The sequence below is a fragment of the Eulemur rufifrons genome, chromosome 28 (assembly GCF_041146395.1).
Source record: "Eulemur rufifrons isolate Redbay chromosome 28, OSU_ERuf_1, whole genome shotgun sequence".
Classification (NCBI taxonomy): Eukaryota; Metazoa; Chordata; class Mammalia; order Primates; family Lemuridae; genus Eulemur; species Eulemur rufifrons.
The window spans coordinates 63,883,802-63,905,576 of NC_091010.1; the positions used below are offsets into that span (position 1 = coordinate 63,883,802).

At 52.6% G+C, this 21,775-nt stretch overlaps 1 protein-coding gene across 1 annotated transcript in view; it reads left to right on the forward strand.

The window, feature by feature from the left end:
* The window catches only part of LOC138375959 (deleted in malignant brain tumors 1 protein-like), a 59,287-nt gene extending 37,822 nt beyond the window's left edge, over positions 1–21,465 (forward strand). Inside the window, exons 22-34 of the mRNA XM_069459813.1 lie at positions 1,166–1,489; positions 2,457–2,489; positions 3,797–3,829; positions 5,326–5,649; positions 6,075–6,101; positions 7,039–7,071; positions 9,895–9,912; positions 10,791–10,820; positions 11,096–11,246; positions 12,505–12,713; positions 13,589–13,773; positions 17,956–18,344; positions 20,878–21,465. Of these exons, the coding sequence (XP_069315914.1) occupies positions 1,166–1,489; positions 2,457–2,489; positions 3,797–3,829; positions 5,326–5,649; positions 6,075–6,101; positions 7,039–7,071; positions 9,895–9,912; positions 10,791–10,820; positions 11,096–11,246; positions 12,505–12,713; positions 13,589–13,773; positions 17,956–18,344; positions 20,878–21,196 (2,075 nt within the window). The 3' untranslated portion in view covers positions 21,197–21,465. The remainder of the gene's footprint in view (positions 1–1,165; positions 1,490–2,456; positions 2,490–3,796; positions 3,830–5,325; positions 5,650–6,074; positions 6,102–7,038; positions 7,072–9,894; positions 9,913–10,790; positions 10,821–11,095; positions 11,247–12,504; positions 12,714–13,588; positions 13,774–17,955; positions 18,345–20,877) is intronic.
* Positions 21,466–21,775: the final 310 nt, after the last annotated feature.

Sequence of the window (21,775 nt, forward strand, 5' to 3'; positions counted from 1 at the left end):
GTCCCCAGCAGCCACTGATCTGCTTTCTGTCTATCTGGATTTCTCTGTTCTGGACATTTCCTATGAAATGGGACCATTGTCTTTGTGCCTGGCTCCTTTCCCTTAGCGTAAGTGACATCGAACTGTGTGCCCGGCAGCTGCACCCTTCACCTTCCCCCTGCGCTGCCTGAGGGCTCTGGTGTGTCCTTGTCCTCAGCAGCTCGGGCACTATGTGTCTCTCCATGTGGCCACCCTAGGGGGCGTGAGGTGGCGTGTCCCTGTGATGTTCCGTTGCATTTCCCCAATAGCTAATGATGTTGAGCGTCTTGTCATGTGCTTGTGGCCATTTGCACATGTTCTTGGGAGAACAGGGGCCTCACTTTACAGATGCTAGTCCTGAAGGCCACAGGAAGCAGACCTCGGTCAGTGACCTAGGCCAGCCCACAGGCTTACAGGGGCAGGGTCCACGTGAGCACCGAGGGTTGCGGTGCCTGGTGCGGTGGTGCATCTGGCATATGACCTTCCTGCGTGGAGGCCTGAATGTGGTATTTTCTTCTTTCCTTACAGTCTGAGGCCACGGTCACCTCTAAGTATAGCAAAGTGTCAGTAACAGATCCGTCTGCACAGTGTCCCTGCGGCTCATGGTGGTCAGTGGGTCCAGGCTTTGTTTCAGATTCAGGGGAAGATTTGGTTTTACAAGTGACATATGATCAACCCTCAGGTCTGGTGGGGCAATCCCTGGACCCAGGGTGAGTTGCCGCCGCAGGTGGAGTCAAAGAACCAGGTCCTAGGGCTGCTCCCGGAGAGCAGCTGGGAACCTGTCGTGGGGGCATCTACCCAGGGGCACAGCTGTAGCCCAGCGATCACTGGGGATCCAGGCTGAGGGCTGTCTCCTTCTCCCCTGTGTGTGGGGGCCTGGCTCAGCTGTCGAGTTGCTGGGCACTGGGCTCGCTCAGTGACAGAACATGCACAGCTGAACCCACAGCCAGGGCTGGAAAGGAACCCTCGCAGATGACACAATGACGCCCTGGCCTTGGTCAGTCAGGCACCGCCCACGCTGCTGGGAGACCATTAACCCGAGACCCAGGGGCCTTGGCCTGCTGGGAGGAATCCGAACCCAACTCTGACCTCAGGACATGTGCCCTCAGGGACACTGGTGAGAGTGAGTTTTCATGTCTCCCTCTAGGATCTGATGCCGGCTTGGCCCTGAGGCTGGTGAATGGAGGTGACCGGTGTCAGGGCCGGGTGGAGGTCCTGTACCGAGGCTCCTGGGGCACCGTGTGTGACGACGGCTGGAACACTAATGACGCCAACGTGGTCTGCCGGCAGCTGGGCTGTGGCTGGGCCACGTCGGCCCCAGGGAGTGCCCGGTTTGGCCAGGGCTCAGGGCCCATTGTCCTGGATGACGTGAACTGCTCAGGGCACGAGTCCTACCTGTGGAGCTGCCCCCACAGAGGCTGGCTCTCCCATAACTGTGGCCATCATGAGGACGCTGGTGTCATCTGCTCAGGTGCGCATCGAAGATCACTGGGGCCTGTTCGTGGGACAGACTCTATTCGGAGAAAACAGGTTTCTCACCTCAAGTTCCTACCCCAGACCTGCCAAGGTTACCTGGAACTACTGGAGATGACCTGGGAACAGCTGGCCCAGAGGCGTAATGTCTAGGTCTCTAGTCAGGGAAACAGCCTGGTGTGTACAGGTGCCCCAGTTGCAAGCATTGTCCAGCATTGGCTTGGAGGTACCTGGGCACCGGCCTTCAGACCCAGGGTCCAGCTTACTGAGGGCAGAAACCATGAGCCTTTCATTTTGCTACGGGAACATCCACCCACCTCTCACCCCCAATAGTACCTGAGGCTCCATGTCTGGGACAGCAGCTTTGACATCAGGCTGGTACTGCGTCCTCTGTCCTTGAAGACTGTATTACTCTGAGCGCTCACAACAGCTGCGGAAGAGGAAGGGACTCCAGTGCCAATAGCTCACTCAGGACAGGCGGGAAGGGCGGTAGGGAAGGGGGGTGAGGGTGGCGGGAGGGCAGGTTGGTAACAGACCTTGTGCTCACCGGGGAGGTAGACAGTGGGTTCCGGAGTGTGACCCCATGGAGGATGTTCTGGTTTCCCCATCCAACGTCAGGATCACGGCCACGGAGGGTGCAAAGTCGGGGTCTTCGTGCAGTCATTGCTCAGGGTGGCTGTGCTGCTCCCTGGTGTTGATGCAGAGGCTTTGTGGCCTGTCGCAGGCTTAGCAGTGGCCTCTATATTTCTGAAGGGGGAGGCTCAAACCCAGGGGTGCAGGCAACGAGTCGGAGTGTAGGAAGCAGCTCTGTGAAGGTCTAGGGGTGCACGGTGGGCTCGGGCACGCCCGTGTCCGTTGACATGAGACGAGCACAAGCCCAGTGTGTGAATCCGAGGCTCTTCCGCCTCCGGTGCTTGTTGAGTCCCAGAGTGCTGTGTGTGACCCTCCTTCTCTTTCCACCACAGGCCCATCCCAGACCCAGTCCACGGCCAGGCCAGGTGAGCCCCAGTGTCCTTCCTTGGGACGCTCCTTCTCTTTGTTCACACTCACCCCTGCCTGCCAGTATGCAGAACCCACTTCTCATCGGTGCAGACCCTGTGGAGCATGCCATGTTCCCCCCCTGCATAGGTGACAGTCACAGATGTTAGGGTCCAGAGGGCGTCTGCCTTCCCATCGTCCATCCCCATGTGCAGCACATAGCGCGATGCTGGCGCAGTGGATACGTCTTCTGGTTCAGAAAAGTGGCCAGATGTTTAAGGAGCTTCGGCCCTTTCTCCTCTAGGGCTGATATGACCTATTGAGAAGTAATGTCCGTGTCCTCTGACCTTGCGTTGAAGGCAATGTCAGTGCAGGCTGATGCCTCCGGCCCTCACTCCACGAAACGGCCCAGCTCGTGCAGGGCCCCATCTGCCTGCAGGAGGGGCTGAGGCAGAGCCTGGGGGAGGCCCAGAAGCAGCAAATGTCTGCGGTGTTTCTGGTCACCGGTTACCTGATGGACCCCTGGGTCCCTGACGTTTCATGGCCAAGTGTCAAGAGCGTGGGCCACATTGTTTGAGGGGCCCGCCAGTCCATGGGTGAGTGGAAGGAGGGGGCAAAGGCTTTCTAACTGGCATGGGGACATCCCAGGTGGAGAGAGCCGGGTGTCCAGCACGGCTTCTGCCCACGGATGAGCTTGTGGAGCAGGAGACGTGGGCAGACTCGGGGGTGCATGTGGCAGGAGCCAGAAGGGACATTGTTTTCACCCTCCCTGTGACAACCTACAAGAAGAAGCCACTAGAGAAAATGATTTCCAAATATGTGGTGTTTAATTGGGCGTAGAAATAAGCATGATGACTGGGAAAGTGTGAAATGGCAAGCCACCGGTGAGTTCAGTGAGGGAAGAGGAAGGGCCTTTTCCATTGTCATTTTTTTAGTGGCAATGTTAGATTTACTTAAGGTGCTTAGAAACAGAGTTCATGGGTGGCAGAGGTTCAGAGCCAGAGTGGTTATCAGTCCCTTGGAGGAGATGGCCCTGCGGGCAGGTGGTCTTGCCTGGATGGCGGCAATCCTAGGGGATGTCTAGAGATCAGCCTTAGGAAAGCAGGACAGGTGACAAGGACCAGAAAGGGATCCAGGAAGTCCATGGAAACAGCTCACAGCTCCGACTCCTAAGGACGAGCTAGTGCTCCCTCTTTCTGGGTGTGACAATAGTGATGTCCACCCGGTATCTGCTACGTCCACACCTGCCTGGTCCAGACATCCGTTCATCCCTGCTCTTTCCTCCCCTGAGTCTGATTCTACCCTTTCGTGTTGTTGCTCTTTACAGACACTTCGGCCGCTACGACTGAAGCATCAACAGGTAAACAATCCTGCTTGTTGATACCCGGGGTTCGCGCTCTCCCTCTGCATGAACTTTCTATTTGAAAGTGGGAGGATGAGACCCAAGCTGGGCCCCGTGCTCAGCCAAGTCCCGTGGGGGGTCATGGAGGACGCAGAGTCTCTGACGGCCGATTCCTGGGTCTGGTTTTGGAGGGGGCGGGGAGCTTGTGGCCTGGCTGCCATGCTGTCCTCTTCCAGGTGCTCAGGGCAAGCCCTGGGGGCTCACTAAGCCTCCTGGCAGCTTGGCGCTGGCCTCAGGGCATGGACAGCAGGCCTGGGAGGAGTGGGTGAGAGTCGGGGCGCCTGCACGTGTCTGGCCCAGGTCCTGCCAGCCCTGCCACATTGCCAGAGCTAGAGAGGCCCGTGCAGGTGCCACCAAGCTCCTGAACACGGCAAGGCCCCTGCCTGCCTCCTGTAGCTATGGAGCTGCATGCTGTGTGTGGTGACAGTGGGGAGCTGGGAGTGGGGTGCCCCTACCTGTGCCCTCCCCTGCGTCACTGTGCTTCTACATAGCTCGAGCACCTTGGGCCTGGGCAGAGTAGGGTGTCACCGTTCCTTTCAGTGTGATGAATTCACCTCTGGCCGCATTGAGAGGTGCCTGGCTGCCCTGGTGACTTGGGCCGTGAGCAAGAAACCTGAGTGTGCGACATATCTTAGTTCGTTGTCCTCAGGACAGGGATTGATGAAGGGTTCTTGTGTCCCCCTGTAAGAACTGATTCTGGTGTGTCCCTGAGGCTCGTGGTTGGAGGTAACTGGTGTCAGGGCCGAGTGGAGGTCCTCTACACCCCGCGGGAAGAAACGCCCCTCAGCCATCCCTGTGCCCCGTGGTCCAGGTCTGGGGATGAGCTCGTGTCTGCCAGCCAGGGACACCGGCAGGGACAGGGAGAGAATTTTCTGTGTCTGAGAACAGATACCCTGGGAGGGAACTACACGGGCTGATACGATTATCTTGTCTAGGGTCGATTTTTTTTTTACTCCTCAAAGAGAGTCTTAGTTCTTACTGATCTGAAATTACAAATCATTTGCATGTGTTTGACTGTCTGTGTATGTGTGTCTGTGTTTGTGTATTTAGTGGAGTCCTCACTAAAAATATTTCCCATTTTTATTGTGGTGAAATGTATGCCTACCATGAGATCTATCCTTTTAACAGTGTTAATGTGCACCTCTCGGTGGGATTAATTATATTCCGAGTGTTGTGCAGCCATCAGCACCATGTGGTCCCAGTTTTTAAGTCATCCCAAAGTGAAAACCACACCCATTAACCGTCACACCCCATTGTGCTGTCCCCAGTTCCCGGCAGCCACTAATCTGCTTTCTGTCTATCTGGATTTCCCTGTTCTGGACATTTCCTATGAAATGGGACCGTTGCCTTGTGTCTGGCTTCTTTCCCTTAGCATAGGTGACACCGAACTGTGTGCCCGGCAGCTGCAGCATTCAAGGACACTGGTGAGAATGAGTTTTGATGTCTCCCTCTAGGATCTGATGCCGGCTTGGCCCTGAGGCTGGTGAATGGAGGTGACCGGTGTCAGGGCCGGGTGGAGGTCCTGTACCGAGGCTCCTGGGGCACCGTGTGTGACGACGGCTGGAACACTAATGACGCCAACGTGGTCTGCAGGCAGCTGGGCTGTGGCTGGGCCACGTCGGCCCCAGGGAGTGCCCGGTTTGGCCAGGGCTCAGGGCCCATTGTCCTGGATGACGTGAACTGCTCAGGGCACGAGTCCTACCTGTGGAGCTGCCCCCACAGAGGCTGGCTCTCCCATAACTGTGGCCATCATGAGGACGCTGGTGTCATTTGCTCAGGTGCGCATCGAAAATTATTGGGCTTCTATTTTCCTGTGTGGTTTTCTGCTTTAAAAGGCTCCTGTATTCATAGGACTCCTCTCTCCCAGAGCTGCTTTGCAAGATGGGCAGTTCTCCTGAGACCTTCACAGGGAAACAGCACCCCCCAAATGTGTTTGTTGTCTTTGACTTTCTATGGGTGGGCCTTAGCTTTTTGCTTATGCAGGGCCCTACTGCAAACATGGGTCTATCTACTTTAGGGCTGTAAGAATAATTCCCCCAGTGCATTTTTTTGAGACTAACCCTTGAGGTTATATATACTACTCGACTCTGCTGGACAGCTCGTGGAGGTTCTCGGTGACAAGGCGGGAACAAACACTCGGCATCTCTCTCAGTCACCATCCCAAGTGCTGACACCCACTTACGTTTACTTCTTTTTCTTGCAGCCGCCCTAGTGAAGCCTACTACTCCAGGTGAGTCCGTTTTGCCCTAGTCGGCAATATTCCTCTGGTTTCCAGAAGTGGGAGGAGTAGGGCAGGTCCCTCCTGAGGAGGGATTTCTCTCTGAAGACTCTGGAATTTGTTAAGGTGACAAGCTGAGTTCATGGCCCCATCATGTCTAGCTCAGCCTTGGAGAGTTCCTGTGGCCATCACCTGCTGACAGTGCTTGTTCAGAGATGCTGCTGGGGGAGGAGGCCTTGGTCCTCCCATCATTTCTGATGAAAATAATTGTCTAAATCAGCGTATGGAGTGTTGTGACCTTCATTTTAGAAAGATGGCCAAGTAATACTTCTACACGTGTTTGTCTAATAAAGAATTTTGGCCAGGTGTGATGGTTCATGCCTGTAATCCCAGCAGTTTGGGAGGCCTAGGCAGGAGAATTGCTTGAGGCCAGGAGTTCAAGACCAGCCAGGGCAACATAGCAAGACCCCATCTCTACAAAAGAAATTTTTAAAAATTAGGTGGGCATGGTGGCACACTCCTGTAGTCCTAGCTACTCAGCAGGCTGAAGTGGGGAGGATCACTTGAGCCCAGAAGTTCGAGGCTGCCGTAGCTACGGTTGTGCCATTGCACTCTAGCCTGGGCAACAGAGAAAACTTGTCTTAAAAACAAACAAAACAAACAAACAAACAAATAAAAAAAACCAGTAAGAAGTATTCCTCCACATTGAGGGAGCAATCTGCAAAGTGTTCTTTGTGCTACAATGAAAATGGAAATTTCTTGGGCCAAATATGTTGGGAAGCACTACACACTCCAGCCTTTAGTGACCATTAACAGTGCAAAATGAAATGGCCGAGGCTCTGAGCAGTCCTGCACTACGAAAAAGAATTTAACTTTGTCCATCAAACATGCGACTATGGAATTGGAAAATTATTTGTAAAGTCCTAAAACAGCTTCACTTTCTTCCTAGATTGGTGGCACCCAACAACTGCAACCACTGTGGGTAAGTATCACGTTTTCCACCTGCACCACGGGACATTTCTTATCCCGGGGAAGAAATCCCCCACGGGGATTTCTTATCCCCAAGCTTGGCTATCCATAAAGTGGACCACCCCCCCCTTCCTCAGTCTGCACACAACCTACCCCTGGGCCTTCCCCCTCTACCCTACACCCAGCCTGCACACTCACACCCTTCACATTTCTCCTGCTGGGAAGATGCGTTTTGTTTGAACTAAAGAGTTCTATTTCCTCTTCATGTGAATCAATGAGCTAAGCATTCCTAAAAGAATATACTTAAAGGCCTTTATTTTTTGGAGTATCTCCAGAGCTTTGAGAGGAAAAAGGGAGATGAATGGATAATTTCACAAGTAATCATGCTTTTCCATGTAATTTTTATTTCATGATATGGGTATGTTTCAATAGATTTCCATTGCTCTTAAAAAATGACACGGCTACTTTTCTGTGTCATTTACTATTTTCTCACCATTATTTTAAATACCTGAATTGTATTCTGTTGTACAGCTAGCCATGGATTATTTAACTGATTCCGGTTGCTGGACATTTAAGTTGTTTGTATTTTTTCATTAGTATAAATGATTCTGTGATGTAGAATATTTTTATAGCTAAATCTTTGCATATCTCACCAATTTTTGTCTTTAAGGTGGAAATAGATTTAGGGGACCAATGTAAACAGTGCCTGGCATATAGAATGCACATGATAAATATTAACTCTTACTATGTTAAGTATTTTAAGATCTTGCTGTGTGTATGGTCAAACTACCATCAAGAATGGTTGTAAAATTACAGAATGATGAAAAAGACAACTCATCTCCCACCTCAGAGCTCACAGCATTAAATATTTAATGCACAGTTAACTACAGAATTACAGTTGTGACTAGAGGAAGTTCTTTATGGAACTGTTACTTAAGCTGGGACTTACAAAAGCAACAGGTTCATGTGCTGAAGTGTCTTCCAGCCAGAAGGGATGTTTTGAAGGTCTTGAGGTGGGAGGTAGCTTGGCTCTTTGAAGGAGGGAGGGGTGGAGCAAGAGTGCCTGCAGGGGAGTTGGGTGAGGGCCAGTAGAAACATGGGGGGTTAAGACGCTCGACTTTATCCTAAGGGAAGCAGGAGCTGCTTAAAAGTTTTAAGCTGAGGAATTACACAATTGGAAGTGTATTTGCAAAAAATCATGCTTATTTTTCCTGCCACACTATGTGTTTCCTGTAGGCAGAGGCCATGTCTGCCTTTTTCATAAGGCATGCTTATTACCTAGTGTTACATCTGCCATTCAAGAAATGTTTGTTAACAGAATAAGTGAGCGAGTAGATATACAAATGAATGAATAAGTACATAATTACTACTGGCATTTTGGTATATGTTACACACACACACACACACACACACACACACAGTATAGCATGCTTTATACTCCATTTTATAACATCCATTTTCACTTAAGTATATATAACAAATACTTTTTTCCATGACCTTAAAATCAGCTTTTAATGGCATTGAAATTACTTCTATACAGTAAGGTTGAGTGCACAATTTTCCATTGTACAGATGTACCATAATTTGGTTAAACAGTTACTAATTCTAGAGAAAGAAGATTGTTCCTAATTATATTTTATAATCTTAACTATATACAATAACATATTTTATTTTATGTTATGACTGTTTCTATTCTAAGAAATCTGCAATTCGTATCCTTGTCTCTAAAACTTAGACTTTATCCATAATTATTTCCCAGTATAGAAATAGAACTGCTAGGTAGGCACCTTTTAGAGGCCAAAAACACTGTTTTCCCACAAAATGGGAGAAAATGTTTGTAAATCATATATCTGATAAGGAAAATGTATGTAGAATGTATAAGTAACTCTTTTTAGTCAATAACATAAAGTTAAATAACCCAATTGAAAAATGGGCAAAAGCTCTGAATAGATACACAAATGACCAAGAAGCACATGAAAATACGGTCAACATCAGTAGCCATGAGGGAGATGCAAATCAAAACCACGAAGAGATACCACTGCTGCAGGTGGAGTCAAAGAACCAGGTCCTAGGGCTGCTCCCGGAGGGCAGCTGGGAACCTGTCATGGGGGCACCTGCCCAGGGGCACAGCTATAGCCCAGCGGTCACTGGGGATCCAGGCTGAGGGCTGTCTCCTTCTCCCCGGCGTGTGGGGGCCTGGCCCGGCTGTCGAGTTGCTGGGCACTGGGCTCACTCAGTGACAACACGGACAGCTGAGCCCACAGTCAGGGCTGGCATTGAAACCTTGAAGATGACACGATGATGTGCTGGCTTAAGGCCAGTGGCAAATGGGGTCTGTGGCTCAGTTTTAGAGCTGAGGCGGGCAGAAACTTGTCACCTTGTCCCCTTGGCCTGCCCACTCCAGAACACCAATGCAGGGGACCACTTTATCTCTGTCCAGTTTCTGCACCCAGGGCCTTTCTGCTGGGCACATGGCTTTATGACCTTTAGCAGTGATTTAACTGTTCTAAGCTTCAGTTTCCTCGGTTCAATGGGGCTGCTCATGATGGTGTTTGCTGCTGGTGACAGGTGGGATGATTTTAGAACAATTCTGGGCAAGTGGAAGGGGACGGTCATCGTGGCCGTGGCTGTGCTGCTGTGACCCCAGATAACGATGGGGCCGAGGGAGCAGCAGGGAAACCCGCTTAGGCTCTCGACAGGCATCACTCAATGGGCCGCGGGTGCACTCTCCAGCGGGGCTCAGACTACGGGTCACTGGGGCGTGTCTCTCCCTCGTTCTGGCCACTCCTCCTGGCCCCACTTGGGTAATCTCTGCTTTTCTTCTATCTCTTTTTAGGAAACTCCCTAACATCCGGTGAGTACCCGTGATTCCCTCCACTTCCCGGGTGTCCAGGCCTCTCTGCTGTCACCCAGACTGCGCAGGGCATGTTGCCCACTCTAAGGAGTTCCCTGCCGTGCCTTCCCCACCGGCGCATCCCTGCAGCTGGAGTCCCCACCCCTGTGGGGCTGGGCCTCTCTCTGTCCTTTAGTGGCCTGGCCCACCTGAGGTTTGGGTCTCCAGCTTGTCTTCTGCGACACCAGACCCTTGCCTGCGTGGACCCTTCCCCACCGAGCGGGGCGTGCATGGGCTGCCGCTCCTCGTGGCCGGCTCCCAGTGTTCCCAGCACCCTCCTGGCCTGCAGGTCTGTCCTCCCCTGTGCCTCTGCCTCCTCATGGCCCCTGGCTTCCCGCAGCAGCAGCCGCGGCTTCAGGCTTCCTCTCCGCCGTGCAGCCAGGGCCGGTTAGGTCAGCCTGGCCTCAGCACCCTTCAAGTGCCTCCTCAGGGCCTCCTGAATGCAGGTCCCCCCTCAGGACACCCCTGGGGCTCCCCATGGTCACTCCCTTGGTCTGCTTGGAGCTCTCTCTCCCCTCCATGACCCATCCACGCAGAGGTTCCCAAACCTCTCCCATCTGGGTCCCTGTGCATGTGCCGTGCCCGCTCCTGAAGCTGGGCTTTCTACCTCTCTGCAGCCCCCAGATCACCTCCCCTCTTTCCCCAGCATGGTCTGGGCCAGGAGCAAACCTCCCAGCTCCCACCCTCCCTCGGCCTCCCTCAGTCTTGCCCCCACCCCACCCGGCTCAGCCCCTCCCTGCCTCCCTGTAGCCCCAGGGTTGTCTGCACAGACACCGCAAGGGCGGGACGCTTGGGTCAAGGATGCCGGAAAACTGACTGTGACCTTTTCTCTTTGTCAGCAGCTGCTGTTGACACCACCCACCCAAACAGTAAGTTCTGAGCTCCCCGAGGAGTCTGTGGCAGAGATGCCTGGGAATGCCCTTTCCTCTCCCGCAGTGGCACTGTGGAGGGATGACAGGACGATGAGGAGATGGCCTCCCTGAGCGTGGCCTCCCCACTGACCCCCAGAGGACGGTCCAGATCTAGGCCACCCCTGCTTGGGTTTCTGTCTTGGGCATTGTGGAAAAACTCTCCCCCTCCTCCAACCCAGGTGACTGTGCAGTGTGCTCTGGGGGTCATCAGCATTTCCATTTTGTCACAACAGCAAATTATTCCTGCGGAGGCTTCCTGTCCCAACCGTCAGGGAGGTTCTCCAGCCCATTCTATCCTGGGAACTATCCGAACAACGCCCAATGTACGTGGGACATCGAGGTCAAATACAACTACCGTGTGACTGTCATCTTCAGCAATGTCCAGTAAGTGTGTGGGTGCCAAGCAGAATGCATTGGGGACCTCACAGACATTGTAAGAGGGAGCAAATGGTACTTAGAGCATCAGGACAGAAGTCTGCCAGGCGACACTTTTTATTATGGGTTCAGTTTTTGACCTAGCACATAGGCAGCCCTTGGAGGGTAGAGTGGACCAGAGCTCTGGTTTAAAGTCCCAGGGATGTCACTAATATGCTGTGTGGCCACAGGAAGTCACTCAACGTTCCTGAGCCTTAGTCAAATGAGAGGAAAAAAATACCTGCTTTCCTCACCACATTCGTTACTGAGCAGGTCACAAGAGAGAGAGACACCATGAACATACCTGGAAAATGTTGTCCAGTGGAAGAGATGGTTGTTAGAAGTGATGACAGTAATAATCACGCACAGGATGCTGGTAACCACGGCACCCGTTTTGTGGTCCCCATTTCTCCCCACTCCCTCCTTTCTCCACGGGAGTCCCCGTGAGTCCCCGTGAGTTAGGCAGAGGTGGAGAAATCGCTGCTGTGGAGGCGAGGTTATCTACAGCCAATCACAAGTGGAAAACATTGTTTTAAGTGGAGGCGACATCACCAAAGCCCATTAATACACGAGTTATCCAAGGAGCGGGGACGGCCAAACTGACCGTGATGAGGCCCCAGTGTTCTGTAGTGTCCTAGACCAGGGGGTGCCGTGAGTCTCTGACGGCTGTCACTGAACAAAGTCTTAATAGTTTTCCCTCCTGATTTCCGTTCGCATTGGCCTTGGCAGTCTTTGCCTTAATACTTCACTTGGGATTTTGAGAGAGATACATTATTTTAATCTCTTTGTCATTGCAATACAATGACTGCACTTAAAGCTCATGAAATACTAGGGGAAAGGTTGACCATGATCGGTTCTTTAACTAGTACCTTGATAACGATGACCGTCACCCTCCATGACATTTTATATTCTGTGGGGGAACTGGGGAGTTTTTGATAGAAGAAAAATGGTCTAAATCAGGATGTGAGCCCTTCGTTTTATGATGTGCAGGGCTGTCAGGAGCAGGGCTGCAGATTTCATATGTGTGACCCCAAAAGGCAGGACTAAGACCCAGGTGCAGAGGCCATGGGAGATGAACCACCCTGCTTTAAGGAAATCTGTTATTTTCAAGGGCGAACTTTGTCAGAGTTTCTGACACAGAGGCGTGACCCCCTCGCTGAGATCCGATTGCCCTGCATCAAGTTCCGGGTACGACAGGGAGCCCAGACTGTGTGTCCTCTCTCTGCAGGCTGGAAGGCGGCTGCAACTATGATTACATCCAGGTGTTCGACGGCCCTTACTACAGCTCTCCTCTCATTGCTCGCCTTTGCGACGGGTCCAGTGGCTCCTTCACTTCGTCGTCGAATTTCATGTCCATTCGCTTCGTCAGCGATGGCAGCATCACACGGAGAGGGTTCCAGGCCGAGTACTACTCCAGCCCCTCCAATGACAGCACCAGTAAGTCCCCTCACGGGAATGCTCGGTTAGGAGCGGGGACATCCTGAGAGCCTGCTGCTGCTCAGCTGTCCCGTGGTTGTGAAATAAGAAATGACAGTAGCCTTGTCAGGCCACCAAGGCTAGAGTTCGTGCTGAAAGAGGCCAGGGGCCATGGGCATGGGGTCTCTGGCTGCCCAGAAGCAAGGTCAAGGGCCAGAACTGGCTGGTGGGCAGTGTGTTGGCCTTACTGTGGTCAGCAGAGCCTAAGTAGAAAGTGCAGGATGACGCGCTCAGCAGATAGTGAGAAGTCAGTGCCAAAGGCAGGGACCACCTGGCCTGAAGCCTTGTGACCTTCCACAGTGCAGGACACTGTGGCCATGCCCTGAGACCTAACACACTTGGCTTCTGTCTGAAGATAGACTGAGCTGGTCACTTGGCCACTTCTCCCAGAGGCTGTATGGCCACAACTGGGTTATTATATGGACTGATATATAGATTGGCTAAGGGCTGTGCAAGGTGAAGTCCAAGGTCTTGTACACAATCAGGATTCAAAGCATTGACTTGCTCCATGGCTAAAAGGCCTTATTTCATGACATCTCCAGAATGTAACTGTAGAGTTACTTTACTTTATGGCTAAATGATGACTTGGCAAAACATCCCCCTAACTTAAAATCCTGCCTCCAAGTCTCTGTCAGAGAAATTCTGAGTCCGCGCGCACTTCCTGGGCTTTCCTGAGGAGGGGGCGGGTTTGGGGGATGTGGCAAGGTCTCTTCTTTGCATACCTCCCGTCTTTGTGAGCCATCTCCATCCGTGCACCTGTAAGTGGGAAGAGCGCCTAGTAGGGCCGGTGGGGTTTGGAGCACTGACTGAGTGCGTTATCTGCCCTTGTCCGTCAGACCTGCTTTGTCTGCCAAATCACATGGAAGCCAGCGTGAGCAGGGACTACCTCCAATCCTTGGGCTATTCTGCCAGGGACCTTGTCATTTCCAACTGGAACGGGAACCAGCAGTGTCGGCCCCAGATCTTGCAGAGCAAGGTGGTATTCACAATTCCCTACTTGGGCTGCGGCACCATCAAGCAGGTAAGCCTGGGCCTTCCCACTCTGTTTCCAATAGAGCAAGATTTCTTAGGTGGTATGTGCTGTGCTTCTTGAAACCCGGGGATCCAGAAGTTAAGATGATGGTGTAACCAGAACATAATTGGAGTAAAGGAAGGTACAAGTCTCGGTGCCGGAATATCACTGCAGCCACTCCCCAGTGGGAGGACGGAGGAGGAAGGAAGCTTGGCAGGCAGTTTCTCCAGCCGTGTCCGGCAGAGAGGGTGCCTGGCAGGCCGCCACTCCCATCAGCAGTAACAGCAGCCCCCAGGAGCAGCTCTAGGTTTTGTAGGGCCTAAAGCTTATATCGTTTGGGTTGGGGTGGGTGAGAGGGCCAGGGGCCTCATTAAGCTAAAGAATGCAAATATATCTCACTTTTATAAATTTGGCAAAAACGCGTTTGGTGTAAACACATTGTTAGGCCTTAGAGGGGGCCTGTGCACTGGGCTTGTGGGGGGACCCTAAAGCTTAAGCCTGTTGCCTCACAGTAAATTGGCCTCTGCAGCTACCATTTGTTGAGCTGCCACCATCTGGGGTGACCAACCATCTTGGTTTGTCTGGCACTTTGCAGATTTTAGCATCGCAAGTCCCACATCCCAGGAAACCCCTCATTCACTCCCAGGCAAACTGGGACAGTTGGTCACCCTCCAAGTGGCAGACGCTATGATTAGTCTGTGTTATATTTCCCAAGTTCTCTTCAAGTATTCTCTTACTGTCACCCCCCACTATGAAAATGGGGGAGACTGAGCCGACAGCGGTCAAGCAGTTTGCCCAGGGCCACTCAGCCAGGAAGTGGTAGAATCTGAGAATCTCAAAAACGTTATGTTGAGCGAAAGAAGCCAGGCCCAGACAAGTGCGTACTCTACGATTCCATTGCCATTGCCATTTAGAAACGGAGAGTGAGTGTGTGACGATTAGGCTGGAAACGATAGATGCGGAGGGACAGGGGAGCTGCCTGGGCATGGAGCTGTCCTGCTTCTCACTGTGATGGCAATCCCAGTGTCAAGCCTCATCAGATGGCACGTTTATCATGGGTGCATTTCATTTTATGTAAATTTATTTTAAATCAGCCATTCCAAGTTCTGGATTTTCATCTGACCCCTAAATGATTATTTCAAGATTTTGCCAGTCAAGGACAAAAAGGAGCCAGTGCTCTTATTCGGCTTAGGACTGTAGTAAATACACATCACGAAAAGCTCAAGTGTACACGACGCGTGCAGCATATGCACGTTCAGATGGCGTCAGCGCGTCGGGTTGAATTCATTCACCAAAGACACCCTGAGCACTTGCCGTGTGCTGGGCACTGGGCCAGGCCCCGAGAGCATGATGTTCACCATCTGGCAAAGTCATCCTGCTCTTCGGCACGTGGGAAACACTGAGAGAGGAGGGGGATACTCATTTAGACACCCGGGTGGGCCCGTGGGCCACAATGCCTGTGTCTGATCGCCTGCGGGTGCCACGTGGTCACCTGGCCCCTTTAGCCAGACCCTAATACACCAGGCCTCCTTCAGAGAGGAACTTAGCGAATTTAGTGGGGCAGGTAGACTGACTCGCAGGGACAGGCACGTATCGCTCACACCACGCAAGCATTCTATTCAATCGGGCTTTCCTATTTCCCTCTGTAAATTCATCCTGTTGGGTTCTGGTTGGTCGTGAGTTTGGTCAGTCCACCGAAGGTGATGATTGCTCCTTGTTCCAAACACGCAGCCTGGTGCCTCTGACATCGGAGCAACCCCACGTATGGTCCTTCACCCCCATTCGAAGGGCCAAACAGTGCCCCAAACCTGTTTCTTCTAACATGGCTGGTCGCGGTCAGTCACATTCTCATCCCCCTCATCTATGTAAATAGCCACACGCCCGCCCACCGAGTGCCTGAGACTTTATCATAGTATTACTAACAGCTAGTATGTATGCCAGGCACTGAACCAAGGGTTGTCCATGACTTTTAAAATCCTCGGGAGACCTTTATTCCCACTGAATCTTGAAGCAATGGAGGCTTACAGAAGGTACGCCACTTGCCCACAACCCCAAGGTCATGAGCGCAAGGCCAGGACACAAAGGCAGAGCTGTGCGACCCATACAGCTGGAGCTTTCCACACCTCCACCAGGCTGCCCCGTTTAGTGGGTATGTGACAAATATTGGCTGGTATGGCTGAGTTAGATGACATCCTCCCACCATGAGAAGGATCCCAGGGCAGGAAGAGTCCAAATCTCTATGGAAATATCAGTGGACTTATCTGCAGGACATTCCATTGCATACCAAGCTGACTTCCTTCCAAACTGATCAGATGTCTAATTATGAATTTTAATCTAAAATTAGAACTGCTTCTTCTGACCAAGAAATAAATCTGCACTCCACATTCATTGTTTGGAGTGGATTCAGAATGTAGCTAAACCATAAAAACCACAGGCAAGTGTGAATTCTATGAAAATGTTCATGTTCGTGTACAGAGTGAAATGGAAAGCACTCGAGCTTGTCTTTGAAAGAGTAAGAATGTGACAAAAATCCCATAGTTTATTATGACAACTGTTGGTGCTGAAATATAAAGCAAGAAAAAAATTAATAGAAAATTTGAAGGCAGAAAATATAATGTGCTAAGAGCAAGTGGAGAACATAAAGCCCGTTTCTGTGGTTCTCACCAGAGCTGGCAAAGTCCCTTGCCGACCAAAAGGACCGGCCCGGGCTCCTCGTCAGTCTGGGAAAAGGGAACCGAGAGAACGGAGAGAGGGAACGGTCCGAGAGGCAGCAGAAACCACTTTACGCTTCTTGTTAAGCTTTTCTCTTTTCATAAGTTTGGTCTGGAAGGCATGTTTCCAGAGCAGAGCTCTGCAAATGCGGACAGGACGTAGCAGACTCTCCAACGCACTCCGTTCTGGAGAATAATTATGTTTGAGTTGTGTAAGTGCTGACTTCAGAAGGGACCCTGTCTAACGTCCCAACCAGGCAGGAATGGAGTTTTGCCTTTGACAGTGAACATGGCTAAAATGGCAAAGGACTTCTGTTTAGGTCAGTGTGGTGTTATTTCCATTCCCATTCTTGCAAAAGCACCATGGTGTGCTGGGATTCTCACCATACTGGGCTGGGACGGGAAGAATTCCCTGCGATCTCCAGCCTGGAGATGGCTGGGGTGTGCTCACCGCACCTGGGGGCTGGAGGATCACGACTGTGGAGCATCAGGGGGCCTTGTTCACTTGCGTCCTCTTGGCTGGTGGGACAGACTGCTCCTGGCCCGTCCTCCCCTCCTCACTACACTTGTGCTGGGCCACTGGCCCCCATGGCTTTCATTTATTGCACAGATACTTAGAGGTGCTACTCATGCTGTTGTGACACTGTGCCAAGCCCTGGAGAAAGAGATGTTTCATTCTTTCCTTTAGATGCTCACAGGCCCGCAGGGGTAAGACTCTCATCCCTGGAAAGGTCTCCCTCAAGACATGCAGCACACACCAGAGGCATGAGAGACCATCATTCTTGTGACTTTGCTGCTTAGTTAAAGGCACAGTAGGAAATGGTCCCTTGGTACAGAGAGGTGAAAAAGCAGCATGAGACAGGAACTGTTCCAGTGTTGCCATGGCCCACCCAATTGTCCATGTGAGCCTCTGGGGAAGTCCCTGTCCCAGAGGTCAACACCAGCTCTCTGTGGCTTCCAGCTCCCACAGCTTCAGACACCAAGCGGAAATAGCTAACAGTCAGTCAATCAAAACAGAGAACAATTAAGACTGATCCCACCAAGCCCCCCTTCCCAGAAGTATGTGAGCCACCCCCTGTACCCTCAGCAACAGCGAGAATGAAATAGAACAAGCAAGAAGGGCCTGAGTCACGCGGTCCAAACACAGCTGGTTACAAGGCAGGATGTGGGTCACCCAGACACACCTGCCTGCCACGAGGAGGAGCTCCCCGCAGCCCCAACAACTGGCCCACACTGTGGCCCTCCCAGTGGTAGAGGACACGGGAAGGTGTGAAGGAGCCAAGTTGTGCTAGGTGAGCTGGACGTCCAGCCCAGGGAATAGCAGCCATGGGGAGGGGGGGCATGTGCCATCTCCATGTGGTTCTGGGAGGGTTTGGGGGTCTGGTTGAGTCACTTGCCTCTCATTCCAACCCAAATCAGCAGTGGGACTTGCTTGGCAGGTGACATTGCCTGACTCTGCTCTCCTGCCTGCCCCTCCCAGGTAGAAAATGACACCATCAACTATTTCAACTTCCTCAAAGCAGCTGTCTCAAGTGGCGTCATCAAAAGGAAGAAGGACCTCCATATTCACGTCAGCTGCAAGATGCTGCAGAACACCTGGGTCAACACGATGTACATCGCTAATGACACCATCGAGGTCGAGGAAGTCCAGTACAGCAGTTTCGACGTGAACATTTCCTTTTATACATCCCCCTCATTCTCACACCGCGTGACCAGCAGCCCATACTATGTGGACCTGGACCAGAATCTGTACCTCCAGGCTGAAATCCGCCACTCGGATGCCTCGCTGGCCTTGTTTGTGGACACCTGTGTGGCATCCCCGTACTCCAGTGATTTCACGTCTCTGACTTACGATCTGATCCGGAGCGGGTAAGGACTGTCTGCACGGGATGGACTGAGACCTTTACCTGACAGCTCAAACAGGAGTAGCTCGGAAGGCTGAGCAAGGCAGATCTTGGTTCACCCCAGGTCCTAGGAGGCCAAGCGTAACCAGATCCCTTTCTACAGCTACTAACGTCCTGTGGGTCTTCCCTTTTGAGGTGCTTTCACACTGCGTCCTAGACCACAGCCCTGACGAGAAGGGCAGGGTGATCACGTGTCACCTTTAGTTAGTCTGTGGGGAGAATGGACCAACTCACCAGGGGTCACCCAGCAGGTTAGCCATAAACTGGGATTAGACCTCAGGTGAGCGAACTCCAGCCTTAGGCTTAAAAAGCCCTGCGTGTAGTGGGAACAGCAGTGATTTTGGAGCAGACCAAGGTTGAAACACCAGCTCTGTCACATGCCAGCTGTGTGGCTCTGGGCCAGAAAAGGCACCTCTCTGGGCCAGATCCTCCCCCACCAACTGGGGATGTTGGTCCCATGGCATAAGTTTGCTGGGAGGATTGGGGGAGAAGGAGTGGATGGTGTGCAGGTGCAGCAGGTGGTCCACAGGGAACATGGCCCGAGGGTGGCAGGAAGTCCTCATGCCTTCCATCGGCCCGGGAGTGAAAGTTCTAAGAGTCCATGCTTCCGGTCAAGCTCAAAAGGTGCAGAGGTCAGGCCAGGGGTTCCCAGGCCGGGGTCAGATGGTGCCCAGGCCAGGCCACTCTCCCATAGTCCAGCTTCCCTGGGTGGCCGCACTCTGCTGAGGTGGGCTTCACCCTTCTGCACTCATGAAGATGCCCTAAGACACCGGGGTGTGCAGTGTGCAACTCTGGTGGCCTCGGCAGCCACTGCCTCCCAAGAGAACTGGGCGGGGAGTTAAATTTCACACCTCCCTGAGATACATAAAAACTTCTTTCTAGGCACAGTTTGAATGTGTGTCAGTTCGGTAAATAGGTGTTGAGGCTCACCTTGTGCACAGTCTATGCAGTTAGTTCAATCCCCAGCAGCCCCCTTGGCAGCCGAGATGGGCAGGAAAGCTTAACCAGATTCCCTTTCTACAAATCGTCACAAGGTGCTACTCGAATTTGTGTGAAATGATTGAAATTGACACAAAAGATTGAGTGATTCGGTTCTTCCCTGCCAAAGGATTCTTTCTGGTCAAAATCTGCCGTGTATACGTGATAATGTTGCGGGCGGGGAGGGGGGATAGGTGTGCCCTGATGGTGCAGGAGACTCACTGGCCACACCTGGCCGTCAGCAGATCACCCACCTGGATGCCCATTGGAATAACCTGGGCCTTCAAACGCACCCTGCGTGGGCCCCACCCACACAATCTCTTTATTTCACCTGCTGGGGCTCTGGTATCTTATATTTTTAAAAATATCCCCAGGTGATTCTGAGGTAGGTGCAGTCCAGACTGTGTGCCCCGGCCCATGCAAAGCCCTGCCTGGCAGGGCTTTATGGGAAATGCAATTGTTGCCCAGGCAGCTCCTGAGTTACCTCCACCTTTTTTATGAACGTCTCACCCCTGGTCTCTGGGTGGTGTTTCCTCTTCCACCTTCACTGCTAAGGGAGCTGCTTGAAAAAAAAAAAAAGAAGGAAATCTTAGTATTGGAGAGAATCTGAGTTGGAAGTGGAGGAAGGAAGCTCCCGGAGGCAGAAGGAGGAGTGGGGGCAGGCCAGGGCCAGGCCCCAGGCAGAGTCAGGCTGCCCTGCAGACCCGCCCACCCACTCCTAAACCCAGGGGCCGGCTTTCCTTGCCCTCCTCTTTCCACGTCCCTCAAAATCCTAAATGCCCACTAAAGGGGACAGCTTGAGCTGCTTCCTTCCTGCAGGATCTCGGGGAGGTGCGTCCTCCTCCCTATCTCAGTAACGTTCCTTTAAGCATATTCTTAGGTTACTTTCCCTCTAACGCCAGCTGAGACTGGGTGCCGAGGGAACGAGGAGGTGGCTGGTATTGGAGTGGGGGGTCCTGGAGGGTGCTCAGGCCAGCGTAGGAGGTATAGCCGCATGGGGCTCAGGGCAGGCTAGGGTGAGTCAGGAGAGAGAGGTCCTGAGAGAGGGGGGTTGGGAAGGGCAGGGCCACCGAGGTACCCAGAGTGCAGCCTCATGTCACCTTGCCTGGCCCTGAGACCAGGGAAGAGAAGAGAGGTCATTTTCTATTCTGCCCTGGCTCTGGGCCCTGCTCCTGGGATCCAGACTCGAGCTACTCCCCAGCCCACCTGGCTTCCCTGGGCCACTGAGCACGTGGCCCTCATGGGTTGTGCCCCAACCCACTGTGCCATGTGGGGCCTGCCTGTCAGCCTGAAAACCCTGGGAGATTTGCTGCTTAAAGAGGCCGGTGATATACCAGAGCGGCCAGGATTTTTCTGCACGCCCGGCAGTGAGCATTGGTTCCACATGGACACAAAGAAGCTGGGGTGGGGGAGGCCTGGGCAGCGAGGACAGGCCGTGGAGTTCCACGTCTGGCGCCACTGGGTCAGGAAGAAGACGGGGTGTTGATGAGAGCTAACGGGTTGCTCTTCTCTCCTTCCAGGTGCGTGAAGGATGAAACCTACCACTCCTACGCTCAGCCGTCTCCTCGCATCACCCGCTTCAAATTCAACGCCTTCCACTTCCTGAACCGCTTCCCCTCTGTGTACCTGCAGTGTAAGATGGTGGTGTGCAGGGCGTACGACTACTCTTCCCGCTGCTACAGAGGCTGCGTGGTGAGGTCCAAGAGGGATCTGAGCTCCTACCAGGGGAAGGTGAACGTCGTCCTGGGACCCGTCCAGCTGCAGACCCCCCAGGCAGAGAAGAGCCTCGGCAGGGGGTCGTCCTCAGACCCCACTGCCCGCCAGGGCGCAGACCCGTGACTTTCGGGGACTTGGGATGTCTCTGCTGGTGCCATGTTCTAACTGAAATTGAGCACCTACTGTGTGCCAGGCACACTGTACTATGCCTTCCCCCAAGGCTCCTGGTATAGGGCGTGGTTACCAGAGTTCTCCCTGGGCAGTGATGGACCTGGCACCTTTATCCTCTGGGTTCTCAACTCCTCATCTGTGAAATGAAAATGTTAATACTCGCCTCTTAGCTCTGTTGAGAGGGTTACATAAAGTAATGTCGATTAAACTGCTTCCGCTCTGCCTGGTACAAGTCACTGGGTGCTTGGTGAATGGGAGTTTCTGTTATTGTTGTTGTTGTCACCCACGTTAACAACATGAATGATAATGTTATCCCTCATGACGATAACCACAAACTGTAACGCTAGACGTGTTGCAATTTGTCCCGGCTGCTGGCAGGGTTCAGCCCAGCACGGGCCATTTTCATTTTGCTCACCTGGAACAGGAAGCGTAACTTCCGCCGTGCTGCTTTGCGGTGGGTGCACATGAGGATATGTTCGCAGAGGTTCCCGGGATTTCTGGCCCAGGCTGGGGTCAGGTCACCAGACATGG